The sequence below is a fragment of the Hemiscyllium ocellatum genome, chromosome 33 (assembly GCF_020745735.1).
Source record: "Hemiscyllium ocellatum isolate sHemOce1 chromosome 33, sHemOce1.pat.X.cur, whole genome shotgun sequence".
Lineage (NCBI taxonomy): Eukaryota > Metazoa > Chordata > Chondrichthyes > Orectolobiformes > Hemiscylliidae > Hemiscyllium > Hemiscyllium ocellatum.
This window is the reverse complement of record NC_083433.1, coordinates 29035949-29058473: the sequence shown is the minus strand read 5'-3', so window position 1 is coordinate 29058473 and position 22525 is coordinate 29035949. Positions and strand designations below refer to the sequence as shown.

General features: G+C 43.1%; 1 protein-coding gene across 2 annotated transcripts in view; it reads left to right on the top strand.

The window, feature by feature from the left end:
* The window catches only part of sgsm3 (small G protein signaling modulator 3), a 184173-nt gene that overhangs the window by 132504 nt on the left and 29144 nt on the right, over positions 1–22525 (top strand). For both annotated transcript variants that reach the window (XM_060849368.1, XM_060849367.1), the window contains 4 exons: positions 758–812; positions 4346–4395; positions 12962–13114; positions 14864–14934. In XM_060849368.1, the coding sequence (XP_060705351.1) occupies positions 758–812; positions 4346–4395; positions 12962–13114; positions 14864–14934 (329 nt within the window). The remainder of the gene's footprint in view (positions 1–757; positions 813–4345; positions 4396–12961; positions 13115–14863; positions 14935–22525) is intronic.

The window sequence follows — 22525 nt, the reverse complement described above, 5'->3', positions numbered from 1 at the left end:
TGCTACTTACAGTCGTTAAGTTTTCAATTTCCCAGTGTTTAACTGGACTTCTTTCCTTGCTGTACCAAATTTTCTCACTCAACATATGCCCAAGCTGTCTTACTCTGCCTTGTTGCACTCAGTGATGAGCTGCTGTAGTTTTGCTGTTGACAGCCAATTTTTGTAAAATTTGCAAAGTGCTTGAATGAACAACAGAAAATCCAGTATTGAGCCCTGTGGAACCTCACTGGAAAATGCCCATAACCTTTTGGGTACATAGTGAGCATGGTAATAGTGAGGTCATTTAAGATGACAAAATCAATTGACTGTGAATATGGGTAGGTGATTGAAATGGAGAGAGAGAGGTTAAGCCAAAATAGGCAAGTATGATGTGGTGAGATACAGTTTAAAATTACTGTGGTTTGGAACTTGTTCAATATAGAGACGGAAGAAGGAGATATCTTAGTCAAAAACATGGTGAAATTTCAGTAAGAGGTAAGTTTGAGGATTTTAAAGGAAAGTCAAAGGGGTGGAACAAGCTAATTTGCTTAAAGGGAGCTTAAAGAGAAAGATGTGATCTTATAGTAGTGGTCACCATTTCATCTTGGAGTGTACATCAACTTGTATAAGATATATTCTGTTTCTGAAATTTGTGGAAACGTGTTATTTAAATGCAATCTTTTCCTCTTGAGTAGTTTGTTTTAAATTTGCAGTCATATTTTTATTGTTGCATTTCAAGTGTTCCTGCCTGACTGAGATCACCACTTGTTTCTTTCAGATTATATCTCAGAAGGATGAGCATTGCTGGGTTGGTGAGCTGAATGGGCTGCGAGGTGAGTAACATTACATTATTCTTAAGTCTGATCAAAGAACCCCTGTACAAGAGGGACCGCCATATGAGAGGGTCTGCTAACACCAACCATGCTACAATATATTCCAACTGGGTATACTCGCAAATAGGTATGCATCGTAAAGCCAATGTATAAAAATTCAAAACAATTTCATGTTATTTAAGGTTTTATTTCTCATTAGCATATTTTTCCCTTTTAATTTTTAAGGGTTAGATTTTTGGGTTTTTTATATCGATTTTTTAATAACATATTGCTGCTACTGCACGTCTCCTTAAGGTCAGCAAATTGCTGTTGGACGAGCTTTTGCTATCAGCTGAGTGCAGCATTTTGCGCTGCATAGCAAGTTTTCCCCAGTCAACATCAATAACTGCTCATTCCTGACACAATCCATGAAGAAAAAGTCACAATTAAAGTTCATTTTTCTGTGTGCCAAGGTAATTCATGAACCAGCCAAGAGAGAGCCATCTTCAACAAATTTATGTTAGATTTAATGCTAGTTGTAGAATCTTGGAGTGACTGCTTCGAATGGTTGTTTCAAGTTTTCCTTTTGTCACCATTAGTAATAACGTTACATCCATCTTGAGCTGCTTTTGACACACCTGACTTATTACTAGCCAAATATCAGTGTCTCTGTTTCACGCTGTCTTTCTCTATTTCTCTTGGTTCTGCCTCTCTCACTCTGTTTCACTCCCTACTCCTATCTCTTGCTCTCTGCCTGTCTATTTATTTCTCTGTCTCTCTCTCTCTTTATCTCCATTTTTCCCTATCTGTCTCTCAATTCTGTTTCACATTCTCTTTGTTTCTGTTAGTCTTATTCTCTGTCTCACTATTTTGTTACACTCAGTCTCTCTCTCTCATTCTGTCTCTCTTCCTTGCACTGTTTATCTGTCTCCCTCACACTGTCTCCTTCTCAGTCTTTCTCTCACTGTGTCTCTCCCTCTGTGTTTTATACTTGCTCTCTGTGTGTGTGTGTGTGTGTGTGTGTGTGTGTATCTCTGTCTCTTTCTCTCTGTTTCTGTCTCGCTCTCTCTGCCTCTCTCATTTTCTGTCTGTCTCACTCTCTCATTCCCTAGCTCTCTTACTCACTCAGTCCCTCTGTGTTTCACTGTCTTTGTGTTTGTCAGGTTTTTCTGTTTGTCTCTTCTCTCTTTTGTTTCAGTTTCTTTGTATCTCTCTCCCAATCTCTGCCTCTCCCTATCTTTTTGCCACTCACTTTCTCTCTGTTGACACACTCATTGTGTCTCTTTGGCTTGCTGTTTTTCTCTCTGTCTTGTGTCTTTCAGTCTCCACTCTCTGTCTTCCTCTTGCTGTCCATCTTCCCCTCTGCCTGTCTGACTCTCTGTCTCTGTCTCCCTATCTCTCTATCACTTTGTCGCTTTCAGTCTCTCACTCACTCTCCTTCCCTCTGTGTCACTTTGTCTCACTGTCTTTGCATCTCTCAGTTTATCCCTTTTTTTTCTGATTGTCTTGTGTCTCTCAGTATCTCTCTGTCACGCCACTTTTCTCTCTCACTCCCTCTGAGTAGTCAAATAAAGTGTGAAATGTGTGAAGCTCACTATCTTCCTACCCTCCCCCTCACCGTGAGGCAGCTTGGTGGCTCCATGATTAGCACTGCTGCTTCACAGTGCAAGGGACTTGAGTTCAATTCCACCCTTTGTGCAAGTTCCACATAGATAGTTGCCATTCTCCCCATGTCTGTGTGGGTTTCCTCCAACAGTCCAAAGATATGCAGGCTAGATGGATTAGCCATGGGAATTGCAAGGTTACAGGAGTAACAGGTAGAGGAGTAGGTCTGGGTAGATGCATTTCAAAGGGTTGGTGTGGACTCGTTGAACCAAATGGCCTTCTCCCAAACTATAGGATTCTATGATCTGTTCTCTGTATTTTCAAGTTACCTGCCATATTCAACATAAATAATCAAAGTTCACTTGAATTTTTTTTTATCAACTCAGTCATTCTGGGTAATGAGGAAAGGCAGAAAGCAGTAGGCTTCATCCACTTTTGAAGGCCATATTGTAAAAAAGGCAGGAAAAGGGAGTACCCTCATTGAAGAGGGGAATATAGTGTGTCCATCCTAGATGTCAGCCTAACTTAGTTTCTTACTGCCTGCTGTCCAAATGCTATACCCCATGATCCTCCCCAATCCCTGAGCTCTCAGACTCTCCGGCACTGTCAGTTATCTTCTCTTCCAGCTTTTCCTTGCAATGCTAGCAGTGCCCACTATTGAGCTTGGTGCTGTCAAGAGCAAGACTTGCTACCATGGAGGGACAGCTAGAACCCCCACTCTTACAATGTTTAGCCAGTCTGCAGAGAGTTACAACTGTGAGGCAGGCTCCTTTCAGGCATATCAGCTGCTGACTGACTTTCCTTCTCTGGGAACAAGCAGACCATACCCAAGATCCACTCCCCACAAAATCCAGGTCTTACCTGTCTGTCTCCCATCACTCACTTCCATTTCCTCTCCCTCTCTCTCATTCTCACTCATGAGGACAAAGAGTCAATTTCCTGCTTCAGTGCTGAGCTTGACATCCACTTATCGAGACCGTGCTCGGGAAGGATTGCAATGTGTGTATTTGATGCCTGCTTAACTGGCAAGTAAATCATATTTGCAATCATTGCAAACTGCTCATTTTTCTTCTCAACAATTTGCAGCATCGCAAAGCTAACCAAAATTTTGCAGACATGTGCATTCTCTGCATGAGAATGGGCAGTACTGAAGCCTCAAACGTAAAGAGAGTTTATAACATGTCCAAGGAAGATTTGCGTATTTGATTGAGTTAAAATTAGTTGTGAGCTGAAAATGTGTTGCTGGAAAAGCGCAGCAGGTCAGGCAGCATCCAAGGAGCAGGAGAATTGACGTTTCGGGCATGAGCCCTTCCTGAAGAAGGGCTCATGCCCGAAACGTCGATTCTCCTGCTCCTTGGATGCTGCCTGACCTGCTGCGCTTTTCCAGCAACACATTTTCAGCTCTGATCTCCAGCATTTGCAGTCCTCACTTTCTCCTTAAAATTAGTTGTGCACCTTAATGTTCTATCATGTGCCTGATTATTCCTCAAATTTGTAATACTGAAGCCGATGTGAACGAAACATTACTGGAGAAATTGAGCAAGCCTGGCGGCAGAGAGCGCAACAGAGTTGACATTTCCAGTTAATGATCTGTCACCAAAAGTGGTCGCAAATTGCTCCTGACTAGTCTTAATAGTCTCTTTTGTATTGAACAGGATGTGAATTTAAATAATGGAAATTAAAAGATAATGCTTGTCCCAGATTGCAGTGGAAATGAGAGGACTGTTATGTTTGCCTTAGATTAGCTCTTACAGAAAGTCATATTAATTATACTGTGTTTGCTGCAACTTACAGTGCCACAGGTCTCTGCACTGTTAATGTTCTGTACCGAAATATTGGAATTCTTATACAGAGAATAAGTATTCCAAATGCACACCACACACTATAATATCTTGATCCACATAAGGTTTTGCTGCATCTTGCTATTGATGTTTGACTTCTTCCTACAGGCTGGTTTCCTGCAAAATTTGTGGAGGTTCTGGATGAACGAAGTAAAGAGGTAGGTTCAGTCACGACATGAATATGTGAAAATTGAGTATATCAGTCCTTCAGCTTTTGTGAATCACTGTATACAGAGAATAGTGGTAACTGTGCCTGTGTACCTCAAAACTAAAATGACTATTGCTTTTGACGTGCATCCGTGATGATACACTGCTATATTTTGTCAGACCCTAATCCTGCCATGGATTTGCATATGTACAGAATGTGCTGTACTTTTGATTTTTCTGTGATTATTGTCATTGGAGAGTGTCTTATTATGGACTGATTGCCACCATGATCCAGAATCTATGCTCCTGTTGAAATATCCCAGAACAGAGCTTTGTGATAGCTAGAATTGTATGGTTGTGATATGAATGTCACAAACTTTGGAATGCCCATGCAGTAATGTTGCACAAGTGAATTATGTTAATGGATCTCTGACAGCTCAGTGAGAAACTGTGCACACTGGATGGAACCATCAGGTACTAAACAGAGAATGCCAAGTTCATTAGGCATTATTTCAAAGAAAAATGAGCTGTTTGCAATTTTTGGAAGTCATGCTAGTAATCAGTCAGAAAATCTACTCAAATACATTGCTCAGCACAAGGTGGCAGTCTTTACTGAATTGTCATGTTAATTGTGAATCATTTGCACAGTGGAACAGCCAGAGAATTCCTGGGTGAGGGACGAAGAGAGTCAGATTCTCTTGGTGCTGTTCATTGTTCAGTCACTGTGATACATCACCATCAAGCCAGCAGAACAGCCCAAATTCAAAAAGGAGAGTTTGAAGAGCACCTCTCAACTGAGGAACTATACCGGTGAAGCTGTGACACAGGACTACATGTATGCTAAGCAGTGAAATCCGTATGTAACAACCAGAGTAAGCAGTCTCACAACCAACAGACGAGGTCATAGCTCTGAGATTCTACCATATACAGTCATGAAAGAAGGCTTTGTGAATCTCTCCATCCTCAAGGGTGACAATATGCAGCACCTGAGATGAAAAGATGACGATGAAACATTCACACCAATCTTGAGCCAGAAGTGTCAGGTGGATGATTCATCTTGCCCTTCTCAAGAAGGTAAAATCATCAAAAGTGCCAGTCTTCAGTGAACTCGACTTGCTCCATGAGTATTTAAGAAATGACTAAAGACAGCAGGCCCTCACAACATTCCTGCAACTGAAGACTTGTGCTCCAAATCCAGCTGCACACCTACCCAATCTGTTCCAGTACGGTTACAACACTGGGATCCATCAAACAATGGGAAAAATTGCTTACATGGGTCCTACCCACAAAATACCCAATTAAAATAAATGCCACCACCCCTTCAGGCAGCGCATTCATACATGAAAGAAATTCTCTGCTTTCTGCTTCATGACCCACCAGTTGCCTGAAATCTGTCTTCTGATTAAAGCTGCTTGGACAGCACCTTCTGAACCTGAGATTTCCACCGCTAAAGACAAGGACAACAAGTGGTATCCTCCAAGTCACTCACCATCCTGTGTTAAAGCTGTATTGCCAACTGTTTATTGTCACTGGGTCAAAATCCAGTGCGGGTCAGGTGAATTGGCCATGCTAAATTGCCCGTAGTGTTAGGTTAGGGGTATGGGTGGGTTGCGCTTCGGCGGGTCGGTGTGGACTTGTTGGGCCGAAGGGCCTGTTTCCACACTGTAAGTCTAATCTAAAGTGGGCGGCACGGCGGCACAGTGGTTAGCACTGCTGCCTCACACCGCCTGAGACCCGGGTTCATTTCCCGACTCAGGCGACTGACTGTGTGGAGTTTGCACGTTCTCCCCATGTCTGCGTGGGTTTCCTCCGGGTGCTCTGGTTTCCTCCCACAGTCCAAAGATGTGCGGGTCAGGTGAATTGGCCATGCTAAATTGCCGTAGTGTCAGGTAAAGGGTAAATGTATGGGTATGGGTGGGTTGCGCTTCGGCGGGTCGGTGTGGACTTGTTGGGCCGAAGGGCCTGTTTCCACACTGTAAGTAATCTAATCTAATCTAATCTAAAAAAAATCCTGGAACTGCTGACAGGACAGCAATATTTCCACACTGTAAGTCTAATCTAAAAAAAAATTTCAAAAGACTGCTCTCTACCACCACCTTGAGGGCAATTAGGGATGAGCAATAAATGCTGAGTTACCCAGCAATGACAATGTCCCATCAACAAATTTAAAAAAGCACAGTGGGGAGTGCTTGGTCAGAATAATGGACAGGCTTAAGAGCCTTTCAACAGTGTAACTGAATAGTTACAGCACAGAGCATTTGACCTGTGTCTGTTCTTCTATTGTGAGAAAATGATTTTTCTACTTTTTCGAAAATCAATTCACCTGCCTTGATCTCCATTTGCTCCTTGATCTGCATTTTTGTGGCTTTCTGCCTCCACATGGCACTTGGTCCTCTGACGAGAAATTACAGCAGCCACAGCAGTAGTTACATTCTCATAAGCCACATGCCAGTCAACAGAACAGAAGAGAGGAACACAGATCCACCTTACAGGAAGGGAGACCTTCATAGGAGGGCCTGAACCTCTCTCAGCACCTGTAAATGCCAGGATCACCTGAGGCCCAGGCTTTCAAAGCAAACCATTGCTGGTATCTGCACCCTCCTGGAATAAGACTTCCTCCTTAGTGGAACATGTGGAATGGATTTTCACTGACCGTCAAGGTGGTATCATTTGAGGGTGCTGTACAGATGTTGTGCTGTTCTCTGCCTTTCCATAAAGTTCTGCACCCTCTTTTCTTGCCTGGAGAGAATATGGAGAATTGAAGGTCAGGAATAAGCTAGTGGAGAGATGGAAAGAGCAACCCTTGTAGAGGGTGACTGAGAGTGTGAGCAATCTTTTTCAGCTGGCCAGCATTTACTGCCCATCCATAGCTGCCCTTGAGAAGGTGGTTATTAGCTGCCTTGTAGAGTCATAGATTCATACAGCACCTATATCCATGCCAACCAGGTATCTTAAACTGAGCATTTGCCTATGTTTGGCCCACGTCCCTTACATCTTTCCTATTCGTGTACCTATCCAAATGATTTTTAAATGTTTTAATTGTACCCATGTCTACCACTTCCTCTAGCAACTCATTCATACATGCACCACAATCTGTGTGAAAAAGTTACCCCTCTGATCCCTTTTAAATCTTTCCCATCTCACCTTAAACCTATGCCTTCAAGTTTTGGACTCCCCTATCCTGGGAAAAAGGCCTTGGCAATCCACCCTATCCACGCCCCTCATGATTTAATAAACCTCTATCAGGTCATCCCCCAGTCTCTGACATTCCAGGGAAAAGGTTGCTGACTATCTAAACCCTCTTTATAATTCAAACCCTCCAGTCCCGGCAACATCCTTGTAAATACTTTCTGTACCATTTCTAGTTTAACAACTTCTTTCCTATAGCAGGGTGACCAGAATTGTACACATTATTCTAAAAGAGGCCTGACCAATGTCTTGTACAGCTGCAAATGCTGCCCCAACTCCTGTACTGTATGCTCTGACCAATGTATACAAACATGCCAAATGCTGCCTTCACCCTGTCTACCTGCAATGCCACTTCCAAGGAAATATGTATCTCTACCCTTAAGTGTCTCTGTTCAACAACGCTCCCGAGAGCTGTACCTTTAACTGTGTAAGTCTTTCTTAGCCTGCTTGGCACACCCTCCTCATTCCTGAAGAAGGGCTTATGCCAATTCTCCTGCTTCTTTGCTGCCTGACCTACTGCGCTTTTCCAGCAACACATTTTTCAGCTCTGACCTCTAGCATCTGCAGTCCTCACTTTCTCACACTGTGTAAGTCCTGCCCTGGTTTGTCTTACGAAAATGCAACACCTCACATTTATCTAAATTAAAGTCTATTCGCCACTTCTTGGCCCATTGGCCCATCTGATTAAGGTGTTGTACTCAACGATAATCTTCACAGACCACTATAACATGAATTTTGATGTCATCTACAAACTTACTAACTGTACCAAATAGTTGATAGAAATTATGAACCAATAGTGGACCCAGAACAAATCCTGACAGCACATCACTGGTCACAGGCCTCCAATCAGAATAACAACCCTCTACCATCACCCTCTGCCTTCTACCATCAAGCCAATTTTGAATCCAATAGGCTAGCTCTCCCTGGATCCCATGCGGTCTAACCTTACTAACCGGTGAATAAATAAAGTCTACTATGTGAGACCTTGTCAAAGGCCATGTAGACAATGTCTTCCGCTCTGCCTTCATCTATCTTCTTTGTTACTTCTTCAAAAAAAATTGAATCATATTTTTGAGACCTGATTTCCCACATGCAAATCCATGTTGACTATCCTTAATCAATCCCTTTTCATATGTATGTAAATCCTATCTCTCAAAATCACCTCCAACAACTTACCTGCCACTCTTGTCAGATTCACCTGTCTGTAGCTCACTCGCATTTCCTTGCAGCCTTTTTTAAACAATGTCACAAGATTAGCCACCCATCAGGCACTTCACCTATGGTTGTCGATGATGCAAATATGATACAAGGGGCCCAGCAATCTCTTCCCTAGCTTCCCACAGTGTTCTGGGATACGCCTGATCAGGTCCTGGGGAATCTTCCTTTATTTGTTTTAAGACCTCCATCACCACCTATTCTGCAATGTGGACTCTTTTTTTTGGAAACATCACTGTTTATTTCCCCAGTTTCCATCTCTTTCTCCACAGTAAATATTGTGGCAAAATATTCATTTAGGATCTCACTCATGTCCTGTGGTTCCACACATAGACAGCCTCATTAATCTTTAAGGGGCCATATTCTCCCCCTAATTAATCTTCCCCACAATGCAGAATCTTTTAGGATTCTCCTTAACTTTATTTGCCAAAGCTATCTCATGACTCCTTTTTGCTCTTCTGATTCCCCTTTGTAATGTACTCCTCCTCCCCCGATATGCCTCCAGGGATTCACTTGAACCCAACTGTCTATACCTGGCAAATACCTCCTTTCTCTTGACCAGAGCAGTCTCAGTATGTAGATTAGATTAGATTACTTAGAGTGTGGAAATAGGCCCTTCGGCCCAACAGGTCCACACCGACCCACCGAAGCGCAACCCACCCATACCCCTACATTCACCCTATCCTTTTCCATAACTGTCTTAAACTAATAGAATTATGATCACTGGTCCAAAGTGCTCACTCACTAACATTTCAGTCACTTGCCCTTCCTTAGTTTCCAAGAGAAGGTTGAGTTTTGCTTCTTCTCTAGGAGGGGCTTCCACATCGCTACAGTCCACAAGATGTAGCTTGACTCAAAATGCACTTGGGAAAAGAATTCCAGGATTTTGACCCAGCAACAGTGAAGAATTGATGATTTGTTTCCAAGCTGAAAAATGTGCTGCTGGAAAAGCGCAGCAGGTCAGGCAGCATCCACAGAGCAGGAGAATCGACGTTTCGGGCATGAGCCCTTCTTCAGGAATAAGCCCTTCTGCAGTCCTCACTTTCTCCTAGAAGATTTGTTTCCAAGTCAGGATGGTAAATGACTTTGAGGGAGACTTGCAAGTGATGGTGTTCCCATGTCTCTGCTTCTGGTTAAAAGTGGTCATTAGTTTGGAAGATGCTGTCTAAGGAACGTTGGTGAATTTCTACAGTGCATCTTGTAAAAAGTACACATTGCTGCTACTGAGCGTCCATGATGGAAGGAGTGGATGCTTGTGGATGTGGTGCCAATCAAGCAGGCTGCTTTGTCCTGGATGGTAGGAGAAAGTGAGGACTGCAAGCGTTGGAGATCAGAGTCAAAAAATATGGTGCTGGAAAAGATTGGTTCCACAGGTTGCCGCAACATCGAAGGCCGAAGGACCTGTACTGCACTATTATGTTCTGTGTACTTCCTAATGAAGAGCTTAAGCTCGAAACGTCGATTCTGCTGCTCCTCAGATGCTGCCTGACCAGTTGTGCTTTTCCAGCACTGTACATTGTGAATTTATCCTGGATGGTGTCAAGCTTCTTGGATTTTGTTGGAGCTGCACCCAGCCAGGTAAGTGGGAGGTATTCCATCACACTCCTGAGTTGTACCTTAAGTGCAAGGCTCTGGGGAGTCAGGAGGTGAGTTGCTCACTTCAGTATTCCTAGCCTCTGACTTGCTTTTGTTGCCACTGTGTTAATGTGGTTAGTGGTAACCCCCAAGATGTTGTTAGTGCAGGATTCAGCGATGATAACACGATGGAATGAAAAGGGGCAGTGGTTAGATTGTCTCTTATTGGTGATAGTCATTTCCTGGCATTTTTGTGGCACAGATATTTCTTGCCACCTATCGTTTCCAAGCCTGGAGATTGTCCATGTCTTGTTCGATTTGGACATGGACTGCTTCAGTATCTGAGGAGTCACAACTGGTGCTGAGCATTGTGCAATCATCAATGAACAGCCCCACTTCTGATCTGATGGAGGGGAGGTAATCAATGAAGCAGCTGAAAATGTTTGGGCCCAGGACACCATCCTGAGGAATTCCTGCAGAGATGTCCTGGAGCTGGGATGACTGTTTTTGCGTAAACCTCAGGAGATGGGAGAGCTATTAAATGACTGTTTTGTGTTAGTTTTTTTACTGCGTAGGAAGAAATGGAGACTAGAGAACTCTGGGAAATAAATAGTGACATTTGAAAGCAGTTCATATTACAGAAGAGGAAGTGCTGGAGATCTTAAAAATTATAAAGGTGGATAAATCTCCAGCACCTGATTTAGTTTATCCAGGGTGTTGTGGGAAGTGAGGGAGGAAATTGTGGAGCCCCTTGCAGAAATATTTGTATCATCTATAATAACTGGTGAGGTGCCAGATGACTGGAGAGTGGCTAATGTTATGCATTTGTTTAAAAAGTTACATTATTTTAAAAATGGTTTTGTGATTTACACATGAAAGAAGTGAAACTATCATGGTATTCAAACAGATGAAAGGCTTAACAGACAATCAATTTTTCAATGTATAATTTCAGTTACATCACACTGTAAATTTTTGCTATAAATTCTGTGTGTTAGGATTGAGCCCTCCACTACCACCTGATGAAGGAGTGACACTCCGAAAGCTAGTGTGCTTCCAATTAAACCTGTTGGACTATAACCTGGTGTTGTGATTTTTAACTTTGTACACTCCAGTCCAACACCAGCATCTCCAAATTCAGATTACAAAAAGATCTTGATCAATTGGGTCAACAAGCTGAATGGTGGCAGGTGGAGTTTAATTTGGATCAATGCCAGGTCAATTTTGGTAAAACAAACAAAGGCGGGGCTTAAACAATTGAAAGTAAGGCCTTGGATGGTGTTGTAGAGCAGAGATACCTAGGACTTCAGGTGTATAGTTCTTTAAAGTTGGTATCAAATATCAATAGAGTGGTTAAGGAAGTGTTTAGCACCCTTGCCTTCAGCCAGGAGTTGGGACATTACACTGAGGTTTTATAGGGTATTAGTGAGGCCTGTTCTGGTATACTATGTCCAGGTCTGGTCATCCAATTATAACAAGAATATTATAAAGCTGGAGAGGGTTCAGAAGAGATTTACCAGGATGTTGCTGGAAATGAAGGGTTTGATCTATAAGGAGAGGTTGAAAAGGCTGGAACTTTTTTTCACTGGAGCTTAGGAAGTTGAGGGGTGATCTTGCAGAGATTTATAAAATCATGAGGGGTATAGATAAGGTGAATGACAGGTGTCTTTTTCCTAGGATGGGGGATTTGAAGATTGGAGGCATTTTTTAAAGTAAGAGGCAAAAGATTTGAAAAAGACGTGGGGCAGTTTTGTTTATAGTGGTTCATTTGTGGAATGAAACTAGAGGAAGTGTGGGATGCAGATACAGTTATGACCTGTAAAAGATATTTAGATAAGTACATGAATAAGAAATGTTTGGAAGAATATCAGCCACGCACAGGCAGGTGGGATCAGTTAAGTTTGGGATTATGGTCGACATGAAGGGTCTGTTTCCATGCTCTGTGACTCTATGACCTCCAACAACCACAAACATCTTTCTGTGTGTTAGGATGACTCCAACATGTAGAGAATTTGCTCCTGATACCTGTTGATTCCAGTTTTGCTGAGCAGGTATTGCATGATAGCACTTTTGATGACTCCTTCTATCACTTTATCGATGATCAAGAATAGCCTGATTGGGTTTGATTTGTCCTGCATGTCATGTACAGGACATGGCTAGGCAACTTTCAACATTGCCAGGTAGATGCCATTGTTAGAACTGTATTTGAAGAGTTTGGCTAGGGGAGCAACAGGTTCTGGAGCACAGGTCTTTAGTACTATTGACAGAGTGTTGCAGTCCTGCACCTTCCAATGGTTGTGAATTGACACAATGGTGAGGTTGAGTCTAAATGTTCAGGTGCTGAGAGAGAAGCATGCGGATTACAAAAACAAAGTGTTGGAGCATTTCAGCAGTTCTGACAGCATCTGTGGAGAGACAGTTAATTTTTTTGAGTCTGATAAGTCTTGTCCTACTCCAGACAGATCAATGTGTAACAATGAAGTGCCATACAGCATGCTGGAGAGACCAGCCTTATTTACCTGACAACAACTGTTTTGTTTTGAAAGATTTTCTTTGCTGTGTGTTTGTGACTTATGGTGTGGTTTATATTTTTGTTGACAGTACTCGATGGCTGGAGATGACTCAGTAACGGAAGCAGTAACAGACCTGGTCCGAGGATCACTCTGCCCAGCACTCAAGGCAATATTTGACCAGGGCTTAAAGAAACCATCAATCCTCGGTGGGCCTTGCCATCCTTGGCTTTTTATTGAAGAGGTAAAGAAGTGGACTATGGATTCTGAAAAACATTTGAATGACAATAAACAATAGGTGCAGGAGTAGGCCATTCTGCCCTTCGAGCCTGCACCACCATTCAATATGATCGTGGTTGATCATCCTTAATCAGTATCCTGTTCCTGCCTTATTAGATTACTTACAGTGTGGAAACAGGCCCTTTGGCCCAACAAGTCCACACCGACCCGCCGAAGCGCAACCCACCCATACATATACCCCTTACCTAACACTAGGGGCAATTTAGCATGGCCAATTGACCTGACCCGCACATCTTTGGACTGTGGGAGGAAACCGGAGCACCCGGAGGAAACCCACGCAGACACGGGGAGAACGTGCAAACTCCACACAGTCAGTCGCCTGAGGTGGGAATTGAACCCAGGTCCCTGGCGCTGTGAGGCAGCAGTGCTAACCACTGTGCCACCGTGCCGCCCAAACTGTGTCACCGTGCCGCCCGTATCTCCATAACCCTCGATTCCATAATCCTTGAGAGCTCTATCCAACTCTTTCTTAAATGAATCCAGAGACTGGGCCTCCACTGCCCTCTGGGGCAGAGCATTCCACACAGCCACCACTCTCTGGGTGAAGAAGTTTCTCCTCATCTCTGTCCTAAATGGTCTACCCTGTATTTTTAAGCTGTGTCCTCTCGTTCAGCACTCATCCATCAGCGGAAACATGCTTCCTGCCTCCAGAGTGTCCAATCCTTTAATAACCTTATATGTCTCAATCAGATCCCCTCTCAGTCTTCTAAACTCAAGGGTATACAAGCCCAGTCGCTCCAGTCTTTCAGTGTAAGGTAATCCTGCTATTCCAGGAATTGACCTTGTGAACCTACGCTGCACTCCCTCAATAGCCAGAATGTCTTTCCTCAAATTTGGAGACCAGAACTGCACACAGTACTCCGCAAGGCCCTGTACAGCTGCAGAAGAACCTCTTTGCTTCTATACTCAATCCCTGTTGTTATGAAGGCCAGCATGCTCTTAGCCTTCTTCACTACATGCTGTACCTGCATGCTTACCTTCATTGACCGGTGTACAAGAACACCCAGATCTCTCTGTACTGCCCCTTTACCTAATTTAATTCCATTTAGGTAGTAATTTGCCTTCCTGTTCTTGCCACCAAAGTGGATAACCATACATTTATCCACATTAAACTGCATCTGCCATGCATCTGACCACTCATCTAACTTGTCCAGGTCACCCTGTAATCTCCGAACATCCTCATCACATTTCACCCTGCCACCCAGCTTAGTATCATCAGCAAATTTGCTAATGTTATTGCTAATACCATCTTCTATATCATTAACATAGATTGTAAAAAGCTGTGGTCCCAGTACTGATCCCTGCGGTACCCCACTGGTCACTGCCTGCCATTCCGAAATGGAGTCGTTTATCACTAATCTTTGTTTCCTGTCAGCCAACCAACTTTCAATCCAAGTTAGTACTTTGCCCCCAATACCATGCGCCCTAATTTTGCTCACTAACCTCCTATGTGGGACTTTATCAAAAGCTTTCTGAAAGTCCAGGTACACTACGCCTACTGGATCTCTCTCATCCATCTTCAGAGTTACATCCTCAATGTTTGAGAGATTTCTCAATTTTCATATATAAATTATTTGCGTTGTGCCTCTCACTATGGTTTTTCTTCTGCTTTTCTCTCCCTATTTATACTCCTTCCCAAAATACTGTTTCTCCTCTATCTATTGACTATCTCAGCATATCCCTTATTTCACAGGCTGCTGGAAAGGAAGTGGAACGGGACTTTGACTCTGTATATTCTCGACTAGTGCTGTGTAAAACATACAGGTACATTTTACACTTTCTTACCAGCTAGAACAGTGTAGTGGGGCCCATATTCTGCATTTAATCCTGCACTGTATCTTCCTTGGGAATATTTGACGGAGGCCGTGCAAAGAGACCTTTACTTTCAGTTTAAAAGTGTAGAGGGAGCTTTATGTTGTATCTAACACCGTCTTGGGAATGTTTGATGGAGAAAGCGTAAAGGGAGTTTTACTTTAAGCTTAAGAGTTGAGAGAGCTTTTCTTTCAGTTGATAAGAGTAAAGAGAGCACAACTTTCTGTTTAAAAGAGTAGGGAGAGCTTCTCTTTAATATTGAAAGCGGAGAGGTAGCTTTACCATGTCTCTCTCCCCATGCTGTACCAGTCATGGGAGTGTTTAATGGGTACATTGTAGAGACAACTTTACTTTCCATTTAAAAGAGTAAAGGGAGCTTTTCTAATTCGGTTGTGGAACATGGGTGTTGCTGGCTGCCAGCATTTATTACCCATGCCCTAGGGAAGGTGGTGGTGAACTGCCTTCTTGATTCACTCCAGCCTATGTGCTTTACTGTGTAACTGATTGCATGATATACCTCCCCGGGACTGTTTGATTGGGATAGTGTAGAGAATTCACCCACCATCTATCACAGAGGCCAGAGAGTAGCAGTGGAAGAATATTTTTCAGATGGAGATCTATGACCATTGGTGTTCAGGGATCAGTACTGCCAGATATATGAGGAGAATGTAGATGGCCTGATTAGCAAATTTGCAGATGATACAAAGATTGACAGAGTTGTGAATAATGAGGATTGTCAGTGGATACAGTAGCATATAGATAGCCTCAAGACTCGTGCAGATGGAATTCCATTTGGACAAATGTGAGGTGATGTATTTTGGGAGCCTAATGCAGGAGGAAAGTATACAGTAAATGACAGAACCATAAGTAGCATCAACATAGAGAGAGATCTAGGTGTACAGGTCAACAGTTGCCTGAAAGTGGGAACATAAATGATGGTCAAGAAGGCATATTGAAGCTTGCCTTCATCGATCGGAATATATGAGTATAAACATCGGCACGCTGTGTTGTTGTATAGTTGTGCTGCATAGAACTTTAGTTAGGTCATATTTGGAATATTGCATAGTTTTGGTTGGTACACTGCCAGAAGGATATGGAAGCTTTGAAGAGGGTACACAAAAGGTTTCCCAAGATGTAGTCTGCTTTGGAAGGTATTAGCTGTGACAAGAGATTGGATAAACTTGGTTTGTTTTCACTTGAACATTGAAGGCTGAGAGGCGACCAAAATTACGAGAGGCATGGATGGAATAGATAGTCTGAGTTATTTTCCCAGGGTAGAAATGTCAATTACTTGGGGACATAAGTTTAAGGTAAAAGGGGTTAATTTTGAAGAAGATGTGAGAGGCAAGTTTTTTATATGAAGGATAGTCAGTGTCTGGAATGTGTTCCCAGAGGAGGTGGTGGAGGTAGATTCAGTAATAATGTATAAAAGGCACCTTGACAGATATCAAATAGGCAGGAAATAAAGTGAGACAGATCACATAGAGGCAAAAGACTTTTTTTCTGTTATAAGATCACAGGCCTGAAATGTTACCTCAGTTTCTCTCTCCAAAAATACTGCCCATGCTTTGAATATTGCTAGCATTTACTGTCTTTATGCAAGACTCAGGGGTTTGTTAATCCACGAGCAACTACAACATTCTATTGCAACAAAGGTGACTAAACAAGCAGTGTTACCTCAAACGTCTCAAAATCCAAGATCCATCAATCATGTTAACCTTATCTTTGACAATCTATCACAATAGAGACATCCATAAATAAATATTAGATCATTTACAATCATCACTTCTTTTTGGACTCCATGAAAGTCCCCAAACTGAGCATCAGTGAGCAGAGTATTACTGAGCAGGTACTGCGTGATAGCACTGCTGATAACATGTTCCATCACTTTATTGATGATCGAGAGTCGATGATGGGGCAGCAGGTGGCTTGGTGGATTTGTCCTGCTTTTTGTGTACAGGACATATCTGGGCAATCTTTCACATTCATAGATGTGAAGCTGGAAAAGCACAGCAGGTCAGAGAGCATCCGAGGAGCAGGAAAGTCAATGTTTCAGGCTGAAGCCCTTCGTCAGGACTGGGGAGAGGGAGGGAGCCCTGAAGTATATAGAGGGAGGGGATTAGGGCTGCGGCTGGGTAGGTGGGATGGTAATAGGTGGAAGCAGGTAGGAAGTCATTGTGATTGGTCAGTGGGAGGGGTGGAATGGAAAGGTTTAGATTTAGATTCCTTAGATTAGTAGGAAGATAGAGAGGTCAGGTGAGATCAGGGATAAGGCTGGGAGGTGAAGGGATTTTGAAGCTGGTAAAGTTAATATTGAGGTGATTGGGCTGAAAGGTTCCCAGGCAAAATATCAGGTGTTGTTCTTCCAGTTTACATGTGGCCTCACTCAAACAGTGGTGGCGACAGAGGGTGGACATGTTGCCATTGGAGTGGGAGGGGGAATTAAAATGATGACACCTGGAAGATCAGGTTGGTTGATGCATGCAGAGTGCAGATGCTCTGCAAACCGGTCCCCGAGTCTGTGCTCAGTCTCCCCAATGTAGAGGGCACCATATCGAAAGCAGAGGATGCAACAGATGAGGTTGGATGAAGTGCAAATGAATCTCTATCAGATCTGGACGGATTACTTGCAGCCTTGGACGAATGTGAGGGGAAGGTGTAGGGGCAGGTGTTGCACCTCTTATAGTTTCTGGGAAAGGCACTGGGTGTGGTGGTGAAGTTGGTGAGAAATGTAAAGTTGACAAGGGCATTGCAGACTGAACAATCCCTGCTGAAATTGGACAGGGGTTGGGAAGGAAATATCCTTGTGGTGGTGGGGTCTGATTGTAGGTGGTGCAATTTGTTTACATGTGGGTGAAGGGTAATGAATGCAAGCCCTTTGCTGAGGACTCAACGTTCAGCCTCAGTGAGGGACACTGGGAGGGTGATGAATACAGGGTAGGGCTTGGGGCTGGAGCTGAGTGTGGAGCTGGGGCCAGGTGCGGGGTGGACACATCATCAGGAGTGGGTGTGTGCACAAGAGAAACCTGTTTGCGCCACCGTCCACTGACCAATCACAATAACATTCTAGTTGCATCTACCTATCACCAATCCATCTGCCCTTCCCTAGCTCCACTCCTACCCTCTATATATTTCTGGCACCCTCCTTGTCTGTCTAATGCTGTCTAACCTGCTGTGCTTTTCCAGCTTCACATCTATTCATTCTGGCTTCCGGTATCTGCAATCCTTACTGTCTGAAATTTTCTACGTTGTCAGATAGATGCCAGTCTTGTAACTTTAAAGGAAGAACTTAGCGAGGGGAGTGGCAGGTTATGGAGTACATGTTTTGAATTGAATTGAATTGAATTTATTGTCACATGTACTGAGGCCCAGTGAAAAGTTTTGTTTTGTGAGCAGTACAGGCAGATCACATGGTTAAATAGCTTAGATAACAAATAGTAGGTAAACAGTGGCAAAAACAAAAACACAGGTATAGACAAACACTGAGAGTTAGTGAATCCATTCAATATGAGAGTCATAGACATAGAGTCATAGAGATGTACAGCATGGAAACAGACCCTTCAGTCCAACCCGTCCATGCCGACCAGATATCCCAATCCAATCTAGTCCCACCTGCCAACACCCAGCCCATATCCCTCCAAACCCTTCCTATTCATATACCCATCCAAATACCTCTATGCCCTCTAGTTCAGGAGTCCCCGATCCCAGGGAAAACACTTTGTCTATTTATCCTATCCATGCACCTCATAATTTTGTAAACCTCTATAAGGTTACCCCTCAGCCTCCGACACTCCAGGGAAAACAGCCCCAGACTGTTCAGCCTCTCCCTGTAGCTCAGATCCTCCAACCCTGGCAACATTCTTGTAAATCTTTTCTGAACCCTTTCAAGTTTCACAATATCTTTCCGATAGGAAGGAGACCAGAATTGCACACAATATTCCAACAGTGACCTAACCAATGTCCTGTACAGCCGCAACATGACCTCCCAACTCCTGTACTCAGTACTCTGATCAATAAAGGAAAGCATACCAAACGCCGCCTTCAATATCCTATCTACCTGCGATTCCACTTTCAAGGAGCTATGAACCTGCACTCCAAAGTCTCTTTGTTCAGTAACACTCCCTAGGATGTTACCATTAAGTGTATAAGTCCTGCTAAGATTTGCTTTCCCGAAATGTAGCATCTCACAATTATCTGAATTAAACTCCATCTGCCACTTCTCAGCCCATTGGCCCATCTGGTCCAGATCCTGTTGTAATCTGAGGTAACCCTCTTCGTTGTCCACTACACCTCCAATTTTGGTGTCATCTGCAAACTTACTAACTGTACCTCCTTTGCTCGCATCCAAATCATTTATGAAAATGACAAAAAGTAGAGGGCCCAGCACCGATCCTGGTGGCACTCCACTGGTCACAGGCCTCCAGTCTGAAAAACAACCCTCCAGCACCACCTTCTGTCTTCTATCTTTGAGCCAGTTCTGTATCCAAATGGCTAGTTCTCCCTGTATTCCAAGAGATCTAACCTTGCTAATCAGTCTCCCATGGGGAACCTTGTGGAATGCCTTACTGAAGTCCAGATAGATCACATCTACTGCTCTGCCCTCAATAATCTTCTTTGTTACTTCTTCAAAAAACTCAATCGAGTTTGTGAGACATGATTTCCCACGCACAAAGCCATGTTGACTATCCCAAATCTGTCCTTGCCTTTCCAAATACAAGTCCATCCTGTCCCTCAGGATTCCCTCCAACAACTTGCCCACCACCAAGGTCCGGCTCACTGGTCTATAGTTCCCTGGCTTGTCCTCACCACCCTTGTTAAACAGTGGCACCTCGTTTGATAACCTCCACCTTTTGGCACCTCGTGTGACTATCGATGATACAAATATCTCAGCCAGAGGCCCAGCAATCATTTCTCTAGCTTCCCACAGAGTTCTTGTGTACACCTGATCAGGTCCTGGGGATTTATCCACCTTTTAACCGTTTCAAGGCATCCAGCACTTTCTCCTCTGTAATCTGGACATTTTGCAAGATGTCACCATCTATTTCCCTACAGTCTATATCTTCCATGTCCTTTTCCACAGTAAATACTGATGCAAAATATTCATTTAGTATCTCCCCTATTTTCTGTAGCTCCACACGAAGGCTGCCTTGCTGATCTTTGAGGGACCCTATTCTCTCCCTAGTTACCCTTTTGCCCTTAACATATTTGTAAAAACCCTTTGGATTCTCTTTTAATTCTATTTGCCAAAGCTTCTTATGTCCCCATTTTGCCCTCCTGATTCCCCTCTTAAGTATACTCCTATTTCTTTATACTCTTCTAAGGATTCACTCGATCTATCCTGTCGATACTTGACATATGCTTCCTTCTTTTTCTTAACCAAACCCTCAATTTCTTTCGTCATCCAGCATTCCCTATACCTACCAGCCTTCCCTTTCACCCTGACAGGAATATACTTTCTCTGGATTCTTGTTATCTCATTTCTGACGGCTTCCCATTTTCCAGCCGTCCCTTTACCTGCGAACATCTGCCTCCAATCAGCTTTCGAAAGTTCTTGCCTAATACTGTCAAAATTGGCCTTTCTCCAATTTAGAACTTTAACTTTTAGATCTGGTCTATCCTTTTCCATCACTATTTTAAAACGAATAGAATTATGGTCACTGGCCCCAAAGTGCTTCCCCACTGAAACCTCAGTCACCTGCTCTGCCTAATTTCCTAAGAGTAGGTCTAGTTTTGCACCTTCTCTAATAAGTACATCCACATACTGAATCAGAAAATTGTCTTGTACACACTTAAGAAATTCCTCTTCATCTAAACCTTTAACACTATGGCAGTCCCAGTCAATGTTTGGAAAGTTAAAATCCCCTACCATAACTACCCTATTATTCTTACAGATTGCTGAGATCTCCTTACAAGTTTGTTTCTCAATTTCGGGTAGAAACTGTTTTGAAACCGGCTGGTGCGTGTATTCAGGCTTCTGTACCTTCTCCCCGATGGTAGAGGTTTTAGAAAAGCATTGCCAGTGTGGGGTGGATCTTTGAGAATGCTGACAGCCTTTCCTTGACAAGGGGCCTGGTAACTGGATTCTGTAGATGGGAGGTTGGCCTTTGTGATTGCCGAGTTCACCACTGTCTGTAACCTTCTCTGAATTGAATGGTACGTTTACCGTACCAGGGAGTGCTACATCCAGACAGTATAATTTTCAGAATGTTGTCCAGTCCGACAGCTTTTGCAGTATCTGATGCCTCCAACTGTTCCTTGAGGTCACATGGAGTAAATCGAATTAGCCAAAGACTGGCATCTGTGATGCTGGGAACCGCTGAAGGAGGCGGAGATAGATCAATCTCTCGGCATTTCTGGCTGAAGATTGCTGAGAGTGCTTCAGCCTTATCTTTTGCACTGATGTGCTGGGTTCTTCCATCATTGAGGATGGGGATATTTGTGGAGCCTGTGCCTCCAGTGAATTTGTTTAATTGTCTATTACCATTCATGACTGGATGTGTATAGGCAGCTGTGGGTGTATCCTTCTCTTACTGCAGCAAGTCTTCCAGAGTGGGGCCTTTGCTAACAGCATCACATGTCCTACTTACATCAGACGCTGAAGCTGGACCCTTCATACCACTCTGTATACAGATCGGAAAAGACAGTATAATAAAATGAGCAGAGAAGTTAAAATACAATTAGGGAGACTGGCAACTTGACATAGTGCATTGGAAATCAAGCCCTCCTATTCCCAGAGTGGTCATAAAACTGGTTGACAGAAAACACAGGCAATGCTTCTGTCCTTAACAAGGATTGCTACTTAATACAAATAATTAGACTGTAGCTGCTGGTAAACAAATACAAATGATAGGTATATATGACAGTACAAATGAAAACTCTCACCCTCTTATGAACTATCCTTTTATTTTACACACACTCAAACTCTCACTCTGAGGAAAACAGGGAGACAGTTCGCTAGTGCTTATTCACACATTGCTGAGATAATTATGACTCATATACTGGTCTGTAATCTTTCTTCGGATGATTCCATTGTTTTGCAAGAGACAGATAAACTGGTTGTATTTGGGTGTTAAATGGATTTTGACCCCAGAGAGCTAGCTCCTGTGCAGGTGACGTTCAAAATCTTTCTTTGATCTTGTTCCCAGTGCCCAGATATTCAGATACCTGAGAACAAATCATATGGTGTTGACAAGCAAGAGTTTTGTCATCAATAACTGGCCACTTATCCATAGACAATCACCAAGGTGTTGTCACCTAGCTGCATCTATAGATAAACCCCTGGCTCCAGTTTACCTACAACCAGTTTCTGCTTTTCAAACAGCTGGTGACACAAAAGTAACTTGCCTGGTTACTTTTCAAAACCTGTATGAAAGCATTGGCACTAAAACTGTTGTCAGTCATTATGGTCCACAATTTTAAAAAACAATAAAATAAAAGGCACAGCCTTTACAGGAAGGCAAGGATGGGCTATGAAATTAAATTAACAAGGAGCATAAAGCAAAATAGTAAAATAGTTCACAAGTGTGTCAATAAAATAGAAAGC